The following is a 14720-nucleotide window of genomic DNA, read 5'->3' on the forward strand; positions in this document are numbered from 1 at the left end:
GTGCAGCCATGGCATTGCATTGGTAGTTAAGCTGCTGTCATATTGCACTAGAAATCCTCACATGCTATTATTTACTGACAGGAAACACTTAACAAGCAGAGAGGTGTGCCAGAAATAAGAGTGTCCTCCATTCCAAATACCAATGATGGATTGCTCCTTCACAACCCTGGATGTCCACACAATGGGAATTGCAATTACTTGGTTGAAAGTGGCTGTGATTTACATCTTTTCAATTCTTTTTCTTTAAAAAGTGTGGCATTCATTTTTTGGTGGGGAGGGGATATTTCTGAGCGTACTGGTGTCATAGCAGGTGCAGAAGTTACCTCTAATCATGGAGCTGGCCAGCTCAAATGGAGCTGACTGAAGGACGCTCATTAATTCAGGCATGTCGTCAACAACAAAACTAGCAACGCGCCATTTACAAACTCCACAATTCCCACTAGTGCTGAATGCCCTCACGTGCAAGAGGGAATCTCATAGATGTGTTCCTCCTCCAAAGCACAGAAGTTAATTATAACCCCCCAGTTTCATCTTAAACTCTACGAGGGAAGAACAAATGGGCTGGTGCTGAACTGACTGCACTCACCGTTAACGCCTTCATTGCCACATGAGGATTTTTGTGATTTACTCTCTTCATAATGGCCTTCAAACAATCTTTTGGCCTGAAGTTGAAATAATGGAGAAAATTGCTTGCAATAAAATAAAAACTCCAGAACACAAATGCATGCAAAACATGTGCTAAATATAATAAAAGCTACAATCAGCACTCCAGCTGTTTCACTTTGTTGTAGATACAGAAGTCACAAGATGCTTTGTACTTCTGGGCTGCCAATAGGTAGATTCCAATCTACAGCGTTCTCAGGCCAAACAACAATTAAACTGTGTGACCTTTAAACTCTGTCTGCTTAAATTACAATTAAGATTTTCTTAAGAATGCCAATCTGACCCAAAGTGAACAACAGGCTCAATGATAAGAATGCAAAGTAATTTCCCATCAATGTCTTAAATGGGCACGCACCCTGAATCTAGTTGCACACGAGTACATTTGTTGAATTGTGTTACATGCCTCCTGCCCTTACTAAACAGCGCATCGCAGTGACTCACTGTCTGCAATGGTATGCAAGGGCTACTGATATTAACCACAGAAAAAGCTTGAAGGCATACAAGTTCTGATACAGGGACTTGCCTAAAACATCAGGCTTACCTTTGCTCTTTTCAGATGTTGTGTATTTCTAGAATGCAGTTTATATTTCACATTCTCATCGAGTTTTATTCGTTTCTAATTTTGTTGAAGAAATCATTTTTGGATAAATTGGGCGAAAGGCAAGCAAATATCATAGCAATGGGACAGTTGCCAGCACTGACAGTACATCATTGCAATAACCGTAGCTATGTGGCTTTCTTGTTGAGCAATTAAATTGCGATACTCGAGAGACAACCCAACATTTTAAGAAAAAAAAATCAATAATGGTTCTGTTTGGGCTCACTATAATTCTATGCAGCATGGTAAGAAATTTTCACACATTATTATTTAGATTAATCCTAATGTTCACACACAAGTGGAGTGTATTTATGGCCATCTGCCAATGCCTTACCCAAGTGGGCATTATTTGCATGTGAGACTGATCAATAGCCACTGAAGGAAGGCTCGCTGGATAGTGATCAGGAGGGCAACCAATGATCAATTTCCCCCCTCCTCAAAATTGGGGCACAAAAGCTAATTGCAGCAACTCTATTGCCTCACTGGCTGTAAGTAGGCAATAGGCTTCAGGCCAGAGATCAAACCCAGCTTCACTCAGCTGTACAGCTCAATTACTCACTCGCTAAATCAGCCAACTTCTAAATGACACATCCTTCAAAAAGATTAAAAGGGGAAGAGCAAATAAGTTAAAATATATTTTCCATCCATACCCATTTGGTGTAGTCCCAACACGATCACAGATATCCATGATGAGAGTCCAGTCTTCACTGGTGTAGTGCTCATTCGTGGCTTTTTCTGGAGAAGAGAGATATGTCGTTAACAGTTCAGCATTTAATAGCTAAACACAATTTTCGTGGGATGGAATATTTGTGCATAAAACGTCACTGGTGGGGAAAGCAAAGCTTGTTGCATCTGGGTATAGGACAACATCTCTGGTCAGGTTCAACAACATGGGAATGTAGCAGGAGATTTTAACCTATTGCTGTTCCAACATTGTCTGGAAGATGCAGGCACATTCTGTGCGGCACCAGTAGGGTATTTGTCACATAAACCATGCCTGTGGTCACTGGTTGAGTCAGTTAATTCACTGTTAGAACAATATCGTGCTGTTAGCTTTTACCCTCCAATTCAGCCCCTCTGCTGATGTTACTGACTCATATATTGAGGTTCCATGGATGCTGGCAGCACTCCTTGCCCAAGTAAGGCTTTCATACCATCAAGGTATAACATCTGAACATAGTCTTGACTCATGTCCAGGACACTGAGTAACAATCGGTGCACGAATCCCAAGTGGGTTACTCCCGACAAATCCCAGTGTCAGCCTAGGGGCCAGATAATTCAGGTTGGCCAGAAGTCACAAACACATTTGGGAGCAGAAAAGGCATTTGAAGTTGCTAGGTTGTCTACTGGGAAAGAACCATACATTAAAACGTGCACACAACACCTTGTAACTCTTTCAAGTACAAACACGTTTCCATCTGTTCCTATTCAGATGAAATTACATTGTTTCATAATTTGCAATGGTGAGATTTGAACTCTTGATCTTGGGGTTACAAGCCCAGTACCATAACCACTTGGCTATTTAGGTAGAAAGACAACAAGCTGCCATGACAAAAATATTCCCAGCTGTCCAATTTGTAAATTTAGCTGCAAATGCTAATTAACAAAAAGTGGCACTCATGTAGCAAAATAAAAAATGACACTTCACATCAGGCACGAACAGAAGTTGAAGGAGTGGATCAAGGAGTCTTTAGAAGATGGGCAAGAGACATAGCAAGGTGAAGCGAAATCTGGAAAAACACTTATGCAGTGGAAGGACAGCACAACAGATTAGAGTTAAAGATTGGGAGGAGTGAATTCATTGAATAATACAGCACAGAAAACTGCCATTTGGCCTATCGAGTCTGTCCTGGAACTTTCAAGAAGCAACCCAGTTAGTTCTGCTCTTTCCCCCATCCTTACAATTTTCCTTCTTCAAGTGTTATTTCAATTCCCTTCGAAGGGTACTTATTGAATCTGTTCCCACCACGTATTAGGTACAGAACTATATTCCAAATCCTTACCACTCATTACATGAAAAACTTCTCAAGTCACTGCTGGTTCTTTTGCCAATCTCCCTCAATCTGTGTTCTGTGGTTATCGATCCTTCAATCACTGGAAACTTTTTTTTTTAAATATATCGACCTTATCTAAATGCTTCAGATTTTGAACACTACTATCAAATATCCTATCAGTACACTCTGATTTAAGAACATTCCCAGCTTCTCCAGTCTACTCACATAACTGTAATTCCGCATTCCTGGAACCATTACATCAAGAACCGATGTAGGGAAGAATAGGATATGGAGAGATTTACAAATGAGGACAAGGAGTTTTAAATCAATGGTGCTCAAAAGGAGGAAATGGAGGGGCAACCATTAAACAGGAAGGCTGAAAAATGCAGCATACCCCAGCACACTACGTATACCACCCCGAACCAGACGTGGTTTCAGAGGGCTACAGTTAAACTTCTTTAGATTTAGAATTTTCCCCAAATGGAATTTTCTCCTAAAACGTGATGTAAAACTTTCACCTTAGTCTGCACATTACTGTGAAACAGCAATACAGAATCCGAGCACTAATTCAAACAGGCTCCACATATAATCATCTAGCATCATAATTACAGTTTCATGCAGTCTGTATTTCAGAGTGAGAGAGACAGGAACCTGAGAGAAACAAGCAGCTATTCTGCTAAAATTTTTGTTCTACCTTCCCATTCCTAGTCCCCAAGTGCGCTGCTGAGATGGTCAGATGATCATTTTCCCAGTCTGGAAGGTGTGACGGTGCCAGCCAAAGTGCCTTCACTTAGGGACCTTCACAAATTGACTTGGCTGAGGATTCCGTATATTGAGCACTATGCATCTCGCTACTCTGCACTGCTGCATTCACTCATACTCTAATTGATAAAGCAAATTAATACACACATCTCTAACACTGCTATAAGGACTTGGATTGTCAAATTATTAAACAAATGCATCAACTGGGCCACAGACTGGAAGGGGGGAGGGTGTGTGTGTGTGTGTGTGTGTGTGTGTGTGTGTGTGTGTGTGGGCGGGGGGGGGGGGGGGGGGGAGGGCAGAATGAAGGAGAGAAAACAACCAAAATATTTTTTGAACTATTGTAATACAGGAAATTTGCACACATCCCATGAACAAAAAAATTCTGCAATAACTCTGCCTCGTAAAATAATTGAGAAACATAGACATAGGAACATAGAAAATAAGAGCAGTAGGCCATTCAGCCCTTCAGGCCTACTACGCCATTCAATATCATGGCTGATCCTCTATCTCAAAGCCACACTCTCACGCTCTCCCCATATTCCTTGACACCTTTAGGGTCCAGAAATCTATTTCCTTCTTAAATATATTTATTGACTTGGTCTCCACAGCCTTCTGTGATAGAGAATTCCACAGGTTCACCACCCTCTGAGTGAAGAGGTTTCTCCTCATCCCAGTCCTAAATGACCTACCCTGTATCCCAAGACTGCTCTAGTTCTAGACTCCCCAGCCGGAAGAAATATCATCCCTGTGTCCACTCTGTCCATCCCTGCCAGAATTCTATATGTTTCAATGAGATCCCCTCTCATTCTTCTAAACTCCAGTGAATACAGGCAGAGTTGGCCCAATCTCTCCTCACACAACAATTCTGCCATCCCAGGGATCAGTCTGGTGAACCCCCGCTGCACTTCCTTTATGACAAGTATACCCTGTCATAAGGGGGCAAAAATTGCACACAATATTCCAGGTATGGTCTCACCAAGGCCCTGCACAGCTGTAGTAATGCATCCTTGCTTCTGTACTCAATTCCTTTCGCAATGAAGGCCAACATGCCATTTCCCTTCTCAAATGCTTGCTTTCAGTGATTGGTATACAAGGACACTCAGGTTCCTTTGTATTTCCCAATCTACTACCAGTTAAATAATTCTGTTCTTCCTACCAAAGTGGATAGCTTCACACTTATCTACGTTATACCACTCCTGCCATGTGTTTGCCCACTCACTCAGCTTGTCTAAGTTGCCTTGAAGCGTCATTAACACCCTCCTCATAGCTCACATTCCCACCAAGTTTCATGTCGTCAGCAAACTTGGAAATATTACACCTAGTTCCTTCATCCATATCATTGCTATATACTGTGCATAGCTGGGGCCAAGCACTGATCCCTGTGGTACCCCATTAGTCACCGACTGCCACACCAAAAAAGGTCCATTCATTCCTACTCTCCGGTTCCTGTCCACTAACCAATTCTCAATCCATGCCAATATATTACCCCCAATCCCTTGTACTTTAATTTTACACATTAACCTCTTATATGAGACTTTATCAAAATTTCTGAAAATCCAAATACACCACATCCACTGGTTCTCCCTTATCTATTCTGCTAGTTACATCCTCAAAGAACTCCAGTAGGATTGTCAAACATGATTTCCCTTTCATAAATCCATGTTGAATTTGTCTAGTCCCATTGATATTTTCTAAGTGTCCCGTTATCACATCCGTTATAACAATCTAGCATTTTCCCTCCTACGGATGTCAGCTTAATCGGTCTGTAATTCTCTGTTTTCTCCTTCCTTCTTTTTAAAAAAAAAGTGGGGTTACATTTGCCACCTTCCAAATGCCGGGACTGCTCCAGAATCTACACAATTTTGAAAGATGACAACCATCATATCTACTATTTCCATGGCCATCTCCTTTAATACCGCTGGACGTAGATTATCAGACCCTGGGTTTGGCTTTCAGTCCCATTAATTTCTCCAGCACTATTGTTTTAGTACTACTAATTTCCTTCAATTCCTCCTTCTCACTAGACCCTTGGATCCTTAGCATTTCTGGGAACTTATTTGTGTCTTCTCCATGAAGACAGAACTGAAGTAGTTGTTTAATTGCTCTGCCATTTCCTTGTTCTCTATTATAAATCTTCCTGTTTCAGATTGTAGGGGGCCTACATTTGTCTTCACTAATCTTTTTCTTTTTACATATTATAGAAGCTTTTGTAGTCCGCTTTTATGTTCCTTGCAAGTTTACTCTCATACTCTATTTTTCCCCTCTTAATCAGTCTATAGGTCCCCCTCTGCTGAATTCAAAATTGCTCCCAAACTTCAGGCTTGCTACTTTTTCTAGCAACTTTAAGGATAGTATTAGATCCAAAGAGAAGTAATATAATTTATTTTGTTAGCTATGGTTGGGCCACTTTTCCTGTTGTGTTTTTGCACCAGAAAGGAACGTATAACTGATGCAATGCATATGTTGGTTCTTAAATATTAGCAATTGCCTATCCACTGTCATGTCTTTTAATGGAGTTCCCCAATCTAGTTTAGCCAACTCATGCCCCACCTTTGTAGTTTCCTTTATTTAGATTTGGGGCCCCAGTTTCAGATTGGACACTATACTTTCAATCCTAATGAAGAATTCTATCATGTTATGATCACTGTTCCCTAAAAGGACCCCACACAACAAGATTATTAATTAACCTCTTCTCATTGCACAATACCAATTCTAGGATAGCCTGTTCCCTAGTCGGCTCCTCGGCACATTCGTCTAAAAAAAAATCTTGTACACACTCCAGGAATTCATCTGTCACAGTATTATTGCTAATTTGGTTTGCCCAGTTTGTGTTAAAGACACCCATGATTACTGTTGCACCCTTGTTAAATGCATGTCTAATTTCCTGTTTAACGGCATCCCCTGTCTTATCTTCCCCCAGGGAGAAAAACAGCAACGATTTCTATTAACATTCCACAGCCAGATAAGATAGATTTTTGTTAGGTCTGGGTGGGGGATAGGAAGCAAGCACAGGTCAACAGATTTGAGGTACTATCAGCCAGGGTCTGACTAAATGACTGGACAGTCTTGAGGAGTTGAGTGGCCTACTCCTGGACAACAGAAGGGATTCAGAGAATCATTGCGCATGCTGTTGAAGCTGCAGGATCTGCTTATGGCAAGTGGCCTACTAACACCAAGCCCATCAAAGGTCATCACATTCAGTTAACGGTAGAACCTTGTAGGCCATATCCCCTCCTCACAACAGATCATGTCCCAAAACAAGGAAAAATAATGCAAGCTGAAAAAAACCTGCAGCCAATTTAAAAATAAACTTTTGTAACTTCTTCTCTAACTCATAATGACATATTCCAGGAGATTGCACATTCTATGACTCACCAGAATTACAAATAGCAATGTACCTCCTATAACTGGAAATATTCTCTTTCAAGGACCTGTGAAGTTTACTTTTAAAGGACTGTCATGATCCCATTCCACATATCAGCAGCTTGATCCAGAGGATGATGACTCTAGTTCCTGACATCTAAATTAACTCTTCACTACAAGTTAATCAAAGAATAGTACAACGCAGGAGAGGTCATTCTGCCCATCGATTCTTTGTCTGCTCTTTTGAAGAATAATCCAATTAGTCTCACTCTCAGGCTTTTTCCCAACATCCTTGCACTTTTATCATCAAGTATTCATCCAGTTCACCTTAAAAGGCTACTACTGAATTGGTATCCACCACCATATCAGTCAGTGCAGTCCAAATCCTTATCAGTCATCGCGTTGAAAAAAGTTTTTCCTCATGTCCTTTCCCAGGGATTATAAATCTATCCTCTGGTCTTTGATCCTAAAGCTATTGGACAAAGTTTCGCCTCATTTACCCTATCTGAACCCTTCACGATTTTGAACACCTCTATCAAATCTCCTCATAGCTTCCTATGCTCTGAGGAGAGAACAATTTCTCCAATCTCTCTACATAACGGTAACCCCTCATCCCTGGAACCATTCCAGTAAATTTGTTATGTATCCTTTCCAAAGCCTTCATGTCTTTCCCAAGGTGTGTTGCCCAGAATTAGACACAATACTCCAGCTGGAGTTGAACTAGTGTTTTATACAGGTACAGCCTAACTTCCTGGCTTTTGTATTCTTATGCCTCTGTTTATAAAGCCCAGAATCCCAGATGCTTTATTACTGCATTGTTAGCCGTTACAGCCCCTGTTCCCAACATTCTTAACCATTTCCAATAAACCATCTAACCAGATGGTATCCAATCTTCATTACTATAAAAAGCGTGATGAGCTGTAGATACCACAAGATGCCAGGTTCAGTTGTCAGTCTATCCAGTTAGCTGACCCCAACAGGAGCACTTGACTGGTTAAGCTGGGGTTGTTTCGTTTGGAACAGAGGAAACCAATGGGGAGATATAGTGAGATGTATAATATTACGAGAGGCCTAGATAGAGTGGGTAGGAAGGACTTATTTCCCTTACCGGAGGACATCGGCTTAAAGTAGTTGAGAGAAGGATTAGAGGGGAGTTGAGGAGAATTTTTTTTCATGGAGAGAGTGTCGGGGGATTTGGAACTCGTTGCCTGAAAGGATGTGGAGGCAGAAACCCTGCATTTGGGGATCAGGCAGGATAGATATGAAAAAAACTATTTCCTCTATTTGGGAAATCTAGAACAAGAGGGCGATAATCTTTAAATCAGAGGTTGACTATTTAGAAATGAAATCAAAAAGGGCTTTTCCACAGAAGGGAAATCTGGAACTTGCTTCCAAAAAGCTTGTGGAAGCTGTGGGGCAGAAATCAATTGCAAGTTTCAAGGCTGAGAGGTTGATAGATTTTTCTCAGGTAAGGGCATCAAGGTTTATGGAGCAAAGTTATCGTAAATGGAGTTGAGGGACAGCTCATCCGTGACCTATTTTTTGAATTGTGTAACACGTATGAGAAGCTGATGGAAAATGGAACCCTGGTTTTAACCACCGACTTTGACAATCTTGTTGAAATCTACAGAACTCACCAAGGAACACAGTTAGAGTCCACAAACCTCACGGATGAGAAAAAGGATGAGATTTCAAGTGTCAGTTTCACAGAAATTAAGAGAGTAGCAGCCAACCATGAGTATACTTCCACCAGTCAGAAGAGACCGAATCATTCCAGATCTACCTTCGTGTTTCACAAAAGAAGAAGCTCTCCATACCAAGGACATATTTAATCCCAAAGTGAAACGTGCCTGCCACGATGACAGGACAGGAACAGTTGGTTTGAAGATTTCCAAGATTATTGTAGTTGGGGACCTGTCAGTCGGAAAAACGTGCTTAATCAACCGGTTCTGTAAGGACACCTTTGACAAGTATCCACTGGTTTCTGTTTGGTGGCTACAGGTCCCCATGGTATCAAGTTGTTGGAGCTGCTCAAGATAGTGGCTTCTTGGTTCATCTCACCACTGCTGTTTGGAATCATGTCTGCTGCTGTCTTTTACTTTGTCCGTTTCTTCATCTCACATAAGGCTGACCCAGTGCCAAACGGACTCCGAGCCCTGCTGTCTTCTATGCCTGTACAATTGCGTAGCTGAATGACCTAATTTAATTCCTGTAATTTTACATAATCGCGCACAGAGCTAGACAACAGATGAAGAAAAGATTGACCTTAAATAATCGCTGCTTGAGAGTTGGAGGCCAAGAAGGGATAAAGCACCTACAATCAACTCACAGCATGTCATTTGTGACCACAGAAGTTTAGAAAGATAAAAATCTGTACACATCATGTTAGAACAAGACACCAGAGCCAAAATGGTCTTTTTTGGCATTTGTATATATTCCTATGTGTAGTTCATAATACATGTGGACATACTTCAAGGACTTCTTTTGACAATATAAAATTTTGTTCAAATAAACTAAGCAAATCCAGACTGTATTGCAATCAGTCAATAATGCAGATGAACAAGAGCTCCAAGAGTCTTTCTCAGATGCTCTCCAGCCCATTTACCATTAGATACCACCAGACACTACCCATGGGACTGAACCCTGACAAGATACTAAAGTGCTATTCAAATTGCTGACCCTGAATTTCCCATCCCCCATCCAAATACTGTACAGTTTTTACTCTTAATTAAAGGAAATATGTATTTGTAGGTCAGCAAATTACTGCCCAGTATGTAAAGACTTTGGAGAAGGTCAGAAAATGTAGGCCATGATTCAGATTGTTTAAAATTCCAACCAACATTCCTGAGGGGCCTCCTGGATGCAGTTTGTCAGACAACATATCCTTTAAAGCTATTTATTCCCTTTCTCAGCTTGCTACAGATAATGATCCATTAATTACTAATCTACTGCTCTGCCTCCAAAACGTCATACTGCATATTTCAGTCTTATCATTCTTTTACAGCGCTGACATATATTTAAAAGAGGCATGAGGATGGGTGGGGTGGGGGAGGTGGTGTAATTAGTTAAGGTTAGTGCCAGCGTGAGTGCTGAAACTGCAACTGTTCTTTCCAGTAGAAACAAAGAGCATTTTGAGCATTGTTCAGGGTACTCTGTGCTAACTGGTAATACTGCTAAAGTGCAAAGGAAATCTTTTCTCCTCTTTCATTTTCAGCACAGAATGAGGCTATTCCGCCTACAGGTCTTTGCTGGTTTTATGCTCCACTTGGATTTCCTCCAACTCCCTCTTCATCTAACCCCATCAATATAACTCTATTCCTTTCTTCCTCATGTTACTTATCTAGCTTCCCCTTCAATACACCTATGCTATTTGCCTCAAACTTTCCTTTAGGTCACGAGTTCCAGATTTACACCACTCTGAGTAAAGAAGTTTCACCTGGATTTCCTCTTGAATTTAATGGTAAATTTTGACCATCTTTGCCAGAAAGCATGCACCATCTTGTACCTCTAGAGGGAAGACCACCCTTTGCCACCTTCCCCAGGTGCCCCTGAGCTTTGATGAAGAGCTTGCAGATGTTTAATGGTACATTACATTTTGCCCTCATTTCAGAAAGGACACATACACACACGCACTCCCACACACGCTCTCAGCAGGATACATAGCAATCCATAGAAGGGATCACAAGGAATTTACTACTTGTCTAATCTGGGGAACACTAGGGCCAATTATGGCACCTACTAGTGAACTAAAATCAGCAAAGACATTCCTGGCTCAGAGATAGAGACTCATCACTGACCCAGCAGAACTATCACTTGGAAATATTTCCTACCGGTCAACACTTCATTAAAAAAAAAAGTAATTTTATTGCCTTTAAATAAATCCTTCCATTTATTAGCCGAGGCATAGAAAATAAGAGTAGGGAGGTTATGCTGGAACTATATAAAACATTAGTTAGGCCACGCTTGCTTTGGATAATGACAATAAGATTGACAATAATTACGACAATAATGACAATTGGATAAGTACCAATCTATCACTCTTCCTTCAAAACATCACACTGCATATTTCATTCTTATCATTCTCTTACAGCGCTGACATATATTTAAAAGAGGCATGAGGAAGGGTGGGGTGAGGGGGGGACATTAGTGTGTGTGCAGATCTGGTCATCTCATTACAGAAAGAGTGTAATTGTACTAGAGAAGGTACAGAGGAGTTTATGAGGATGTTGCCAGGACTGGAAAACTTCAGCTATGAGGAGAGGTTGGACAGGCTGGGGTTGTTCTCCTTTGAATAGAGAAGGCTGAGGGGAGATTTGATTGAGATCTACAAAATTGTGTGGGGCCTGAATGAAGTGGATGGGAAGGGCCTATTTACTTTAGCAGACAGGTCAGTGACTAGGGGAGATGAGGAAGTCTTTTCAACCAGAGGGTTGCAGGGGTCTGGACCTCATTCTCTGAAAAGGGTAGTAGAGGCAGAAACCCCCAACTCATTTAAAAAGGTGTCTGTATACGCACCTGAAGTGCCGTAACCTGCAGGACTACGGACCGAAAGCTGGAAAGCGGGACTAGGGTGGGTGGCTCTTTTTTTGGTCGGTGCAGAGCATTTTGAAGTGCCCAGAGGTTGTAAAAGATACTATACAAGTCTTTTTTCAGGAAAAAATCCTATTTGCAGTAGAAATCTTGCATTAATACCAATAATTTAGTCAGTTAGAATGATATCACGAACAGAGTATTAATTCCAAGATCTATCTTTCCAACAATTGTCTCAGAGTCTTGCCACAGTCCAGCATTCTGCAATAACCGGCTCCGCAGTAATGAATCCTGCTTGATAGTTGAAGTCGAGTATTAAACATAAAAAAGTTCAAACAATGGATGCTAGATGGCTGCCCTACAACGAACGGACAGTAACCCAACAAATGTCACTAACCACAACAGGAAAGTTCGAGTGATCTGGTTTCATCATATGAAGAACCTCCACCAAAGAAAATTAGTCTGCGGGCTGGGTTGGGGCAAATGAGTCAGGATTTCTGTTCTTAACATCACTTTGCTAGGTGTTAGAGAATATGTTCAGGCTTGACTGTGATGATTTAACATAGTAAACTAGTCAGCTAATAGGCACTGTCTTAAGCTTGTAGGTGAAGACAGAGCAGGTTAGCCTAGGCACCAGAGGACTATCAAAGTCTCAGCAATTTCTACAAAAGTCATTGTCCTCAGGGTACATACAAGATTGCAAAATATTAAGACTGTATTATGAGCATTGCTGTTCTTTTGCAAATCTTTTCAATGCACCCATGATCAATATAAGCCACCTTCATTAGAAAACAGAACCAAGTGTGCTGTTATCATAGAATCATGGATACTGCACAGAAGGCAGCCAGGCAGCCATTCAGCCCATTGCATCGATGCTGGTTCTGTGCAAGAACAGCTCAGCTAGTCCCCCTCCCACCTTTTTCCCAGTGGCCTTGGTATCTCTCTCTTCAGATAAAGACCCAATTCCTTGTTTAAAAAAAGATTGAATCTGCCTCCACCACACACTCAGGAAGTACATTTTAAATCCTAAACACTTAAGTTAAAAAAGTTTTTCCTCACATCACCTTTGGTTCTTTTGCCAATTACGTTTTATCTGCCTCCTCTGCGTTTTGATCCTTTAACCAATAGGAAGGGTTTCTACCTAATTACTCAGCCTAGACCCCTCAAGATATTGAATACCTCCATCAAATCTCCTCTCAACCTTTTAGGGGAACAACCCCAGCTTCTCCAATCTATCCATATAACCGAAGTCCCACATCCTAGAATCATTCTTGCAAATCCTTTATGCACCCTCTCTAATGCCTTCACATACAGACATACAAAATAAATGAGAAGTAGGCCATTCAACCCCTCAAGCCTGATCCGCCATTCAATAAGATCATGGCTGATCTGATTGTAGCCTCAACTCCCCATTCCACCTACCCCAAAACTTAAGATTCTTGACTAACAAGGGAGTCAATCCAACTCTGCTTTGAAAATATTTAATGACCCTGCCTCCAGCACTCTCTGAAGAAGACAGTTCCAAAGATTCACGATCCTCTGAGAGAAAACATTTCTTCTCATCTCTGACTTATACAGGAGACCCCTTATTTTTAAACTGTGTTCCCTAGTTCTAGTCTCTCCGTCAAGGGGAGGCATCCTTTCAGCATCCACTCTGTAAAGTCCCCTCAGGATCTTATGTTTCAATATGATCACCTCTCATTCTTCTAAACTCTAATGGATACAGGCCTAACCTGTCCAACCTTTCCTCATAAGATTAGTTCATCATCCCAGGTATCAGTCGAGTGAACCTTTTCTGAACTGCTTCTAACGCATTTATATCCCTTCTTAAATAGAGACCAAAACTGTACATAGTACTCCAGATATGGTCTCACCAACCACAGCAAAACATCCCTACTTTTACATTCTATTCCCCTTATAATAAACGAGAACATTCCAATCGCCTTCCTAATCATTCGCTGTACCTGCATATTAACTTTTTGTAATTCATATACCAGGACATCCAGATCCCTCTGTACCACCGAGTTCTGCAATCTCTCTCCATTTAAATAATATGCTGCTTTGCTGTTCTTCCTGCCAAAGTGGATAAATTCAATTTTCCCACATTTTACTCCATCATCAAAATTTTTTGCCCACTTACTTAAACCATGTCCCTTTGCAGACTCCTCATTCCTCTTCACAACCTACTTTCCCACCTATCTTTGTGTCATCAGCAAATTTAGCAACAATACATTCGGCTCCTTCAATCAAATCATGGATATAAATTGTAAATACTTGAAAGCCTAGCACTGATCTGTGTGGCACTCCACTTGTTTCGTCTTGCTGGCCCAAAAATGACTCAGTTATGCCTACTCTTTGTTAGCTAACAACGCTTCATCCTTTATCTATGCTAATATGGTACCTCCTACATCATGAGCTCTTATTTTGCATAATAACCTTTGATGTGGCACCTTGTCAAATGCCTTCTGAAAATCTAAGTACAGCATGTCCAAAGGTTCCCTTTATCCACGTTACTTGTTACTTTCTCAAAGAACTCCAAAAGTTAGTCAAACATAATCATATTATGATTTCCCTTTATCAAAACCATGTTGACTCTGCCTGATTGTAACGAGATTTTCTAGGTGCCCCGCTATAACCTCCTTAATAATAGATTCCAGCATTTTCCCTGACAGATGTTAAGCTAACTGGCCCATAGCTTCCTGCTTTCTGTCTCCCTCCTTTCTTGAACAGAGCCATCACGTTCACTATTTTCCAATCTGATGGTACCTTGTCAGAATCTAGGGAATTTTGAATAATTAAAGCCAATG

General features: G+C 41.1%; 1 protein-coding gene across 3 annotated transcripts in view; it reads right to left on the reverse strand.

The window, feature by feature from the left end:
• Positions 1–14720, reverse strand: part of stam2 (signal transducing adaptor molecule (SH3 domain and ITAM motif) 2) — a 65228-nt gene that overhangs the window by 42642 nt on the left and 7866 nt on the right. For all 3 annotated transcript variants that reach the window (XM_041200834.1, XM_041200832.1, XM_041200833.1), the window contains 2 exons: positions 1912–1996; positions 587–662 (listed from right to left, as the gene is read on the reverse strand). In XM_041200834.1, coding sequence (XP_041056768.1) covers positions 587–662; positions 1912–1996 — 161 coding nt within the window. The remainder of the gene's footprint in view (positions 1–586; positions 663–1911; positions 1997–14720) is intronic.

The sequence above is a fragment of the Carcharodon carcharias genome, chromosome 12 (genome assembly GCF_017639515.1).
Source record: "Carcharodon carcharias isolate sCarCar2 chromosome 12, sCarCar2.pri, whole genome shotgun sequence".
NCBI lineage: Eukaryota > Metazoa > Chordata > Chondrichthyes > Lamniformes > Lamnidae > Carcharodon > Carcharodon carcharias.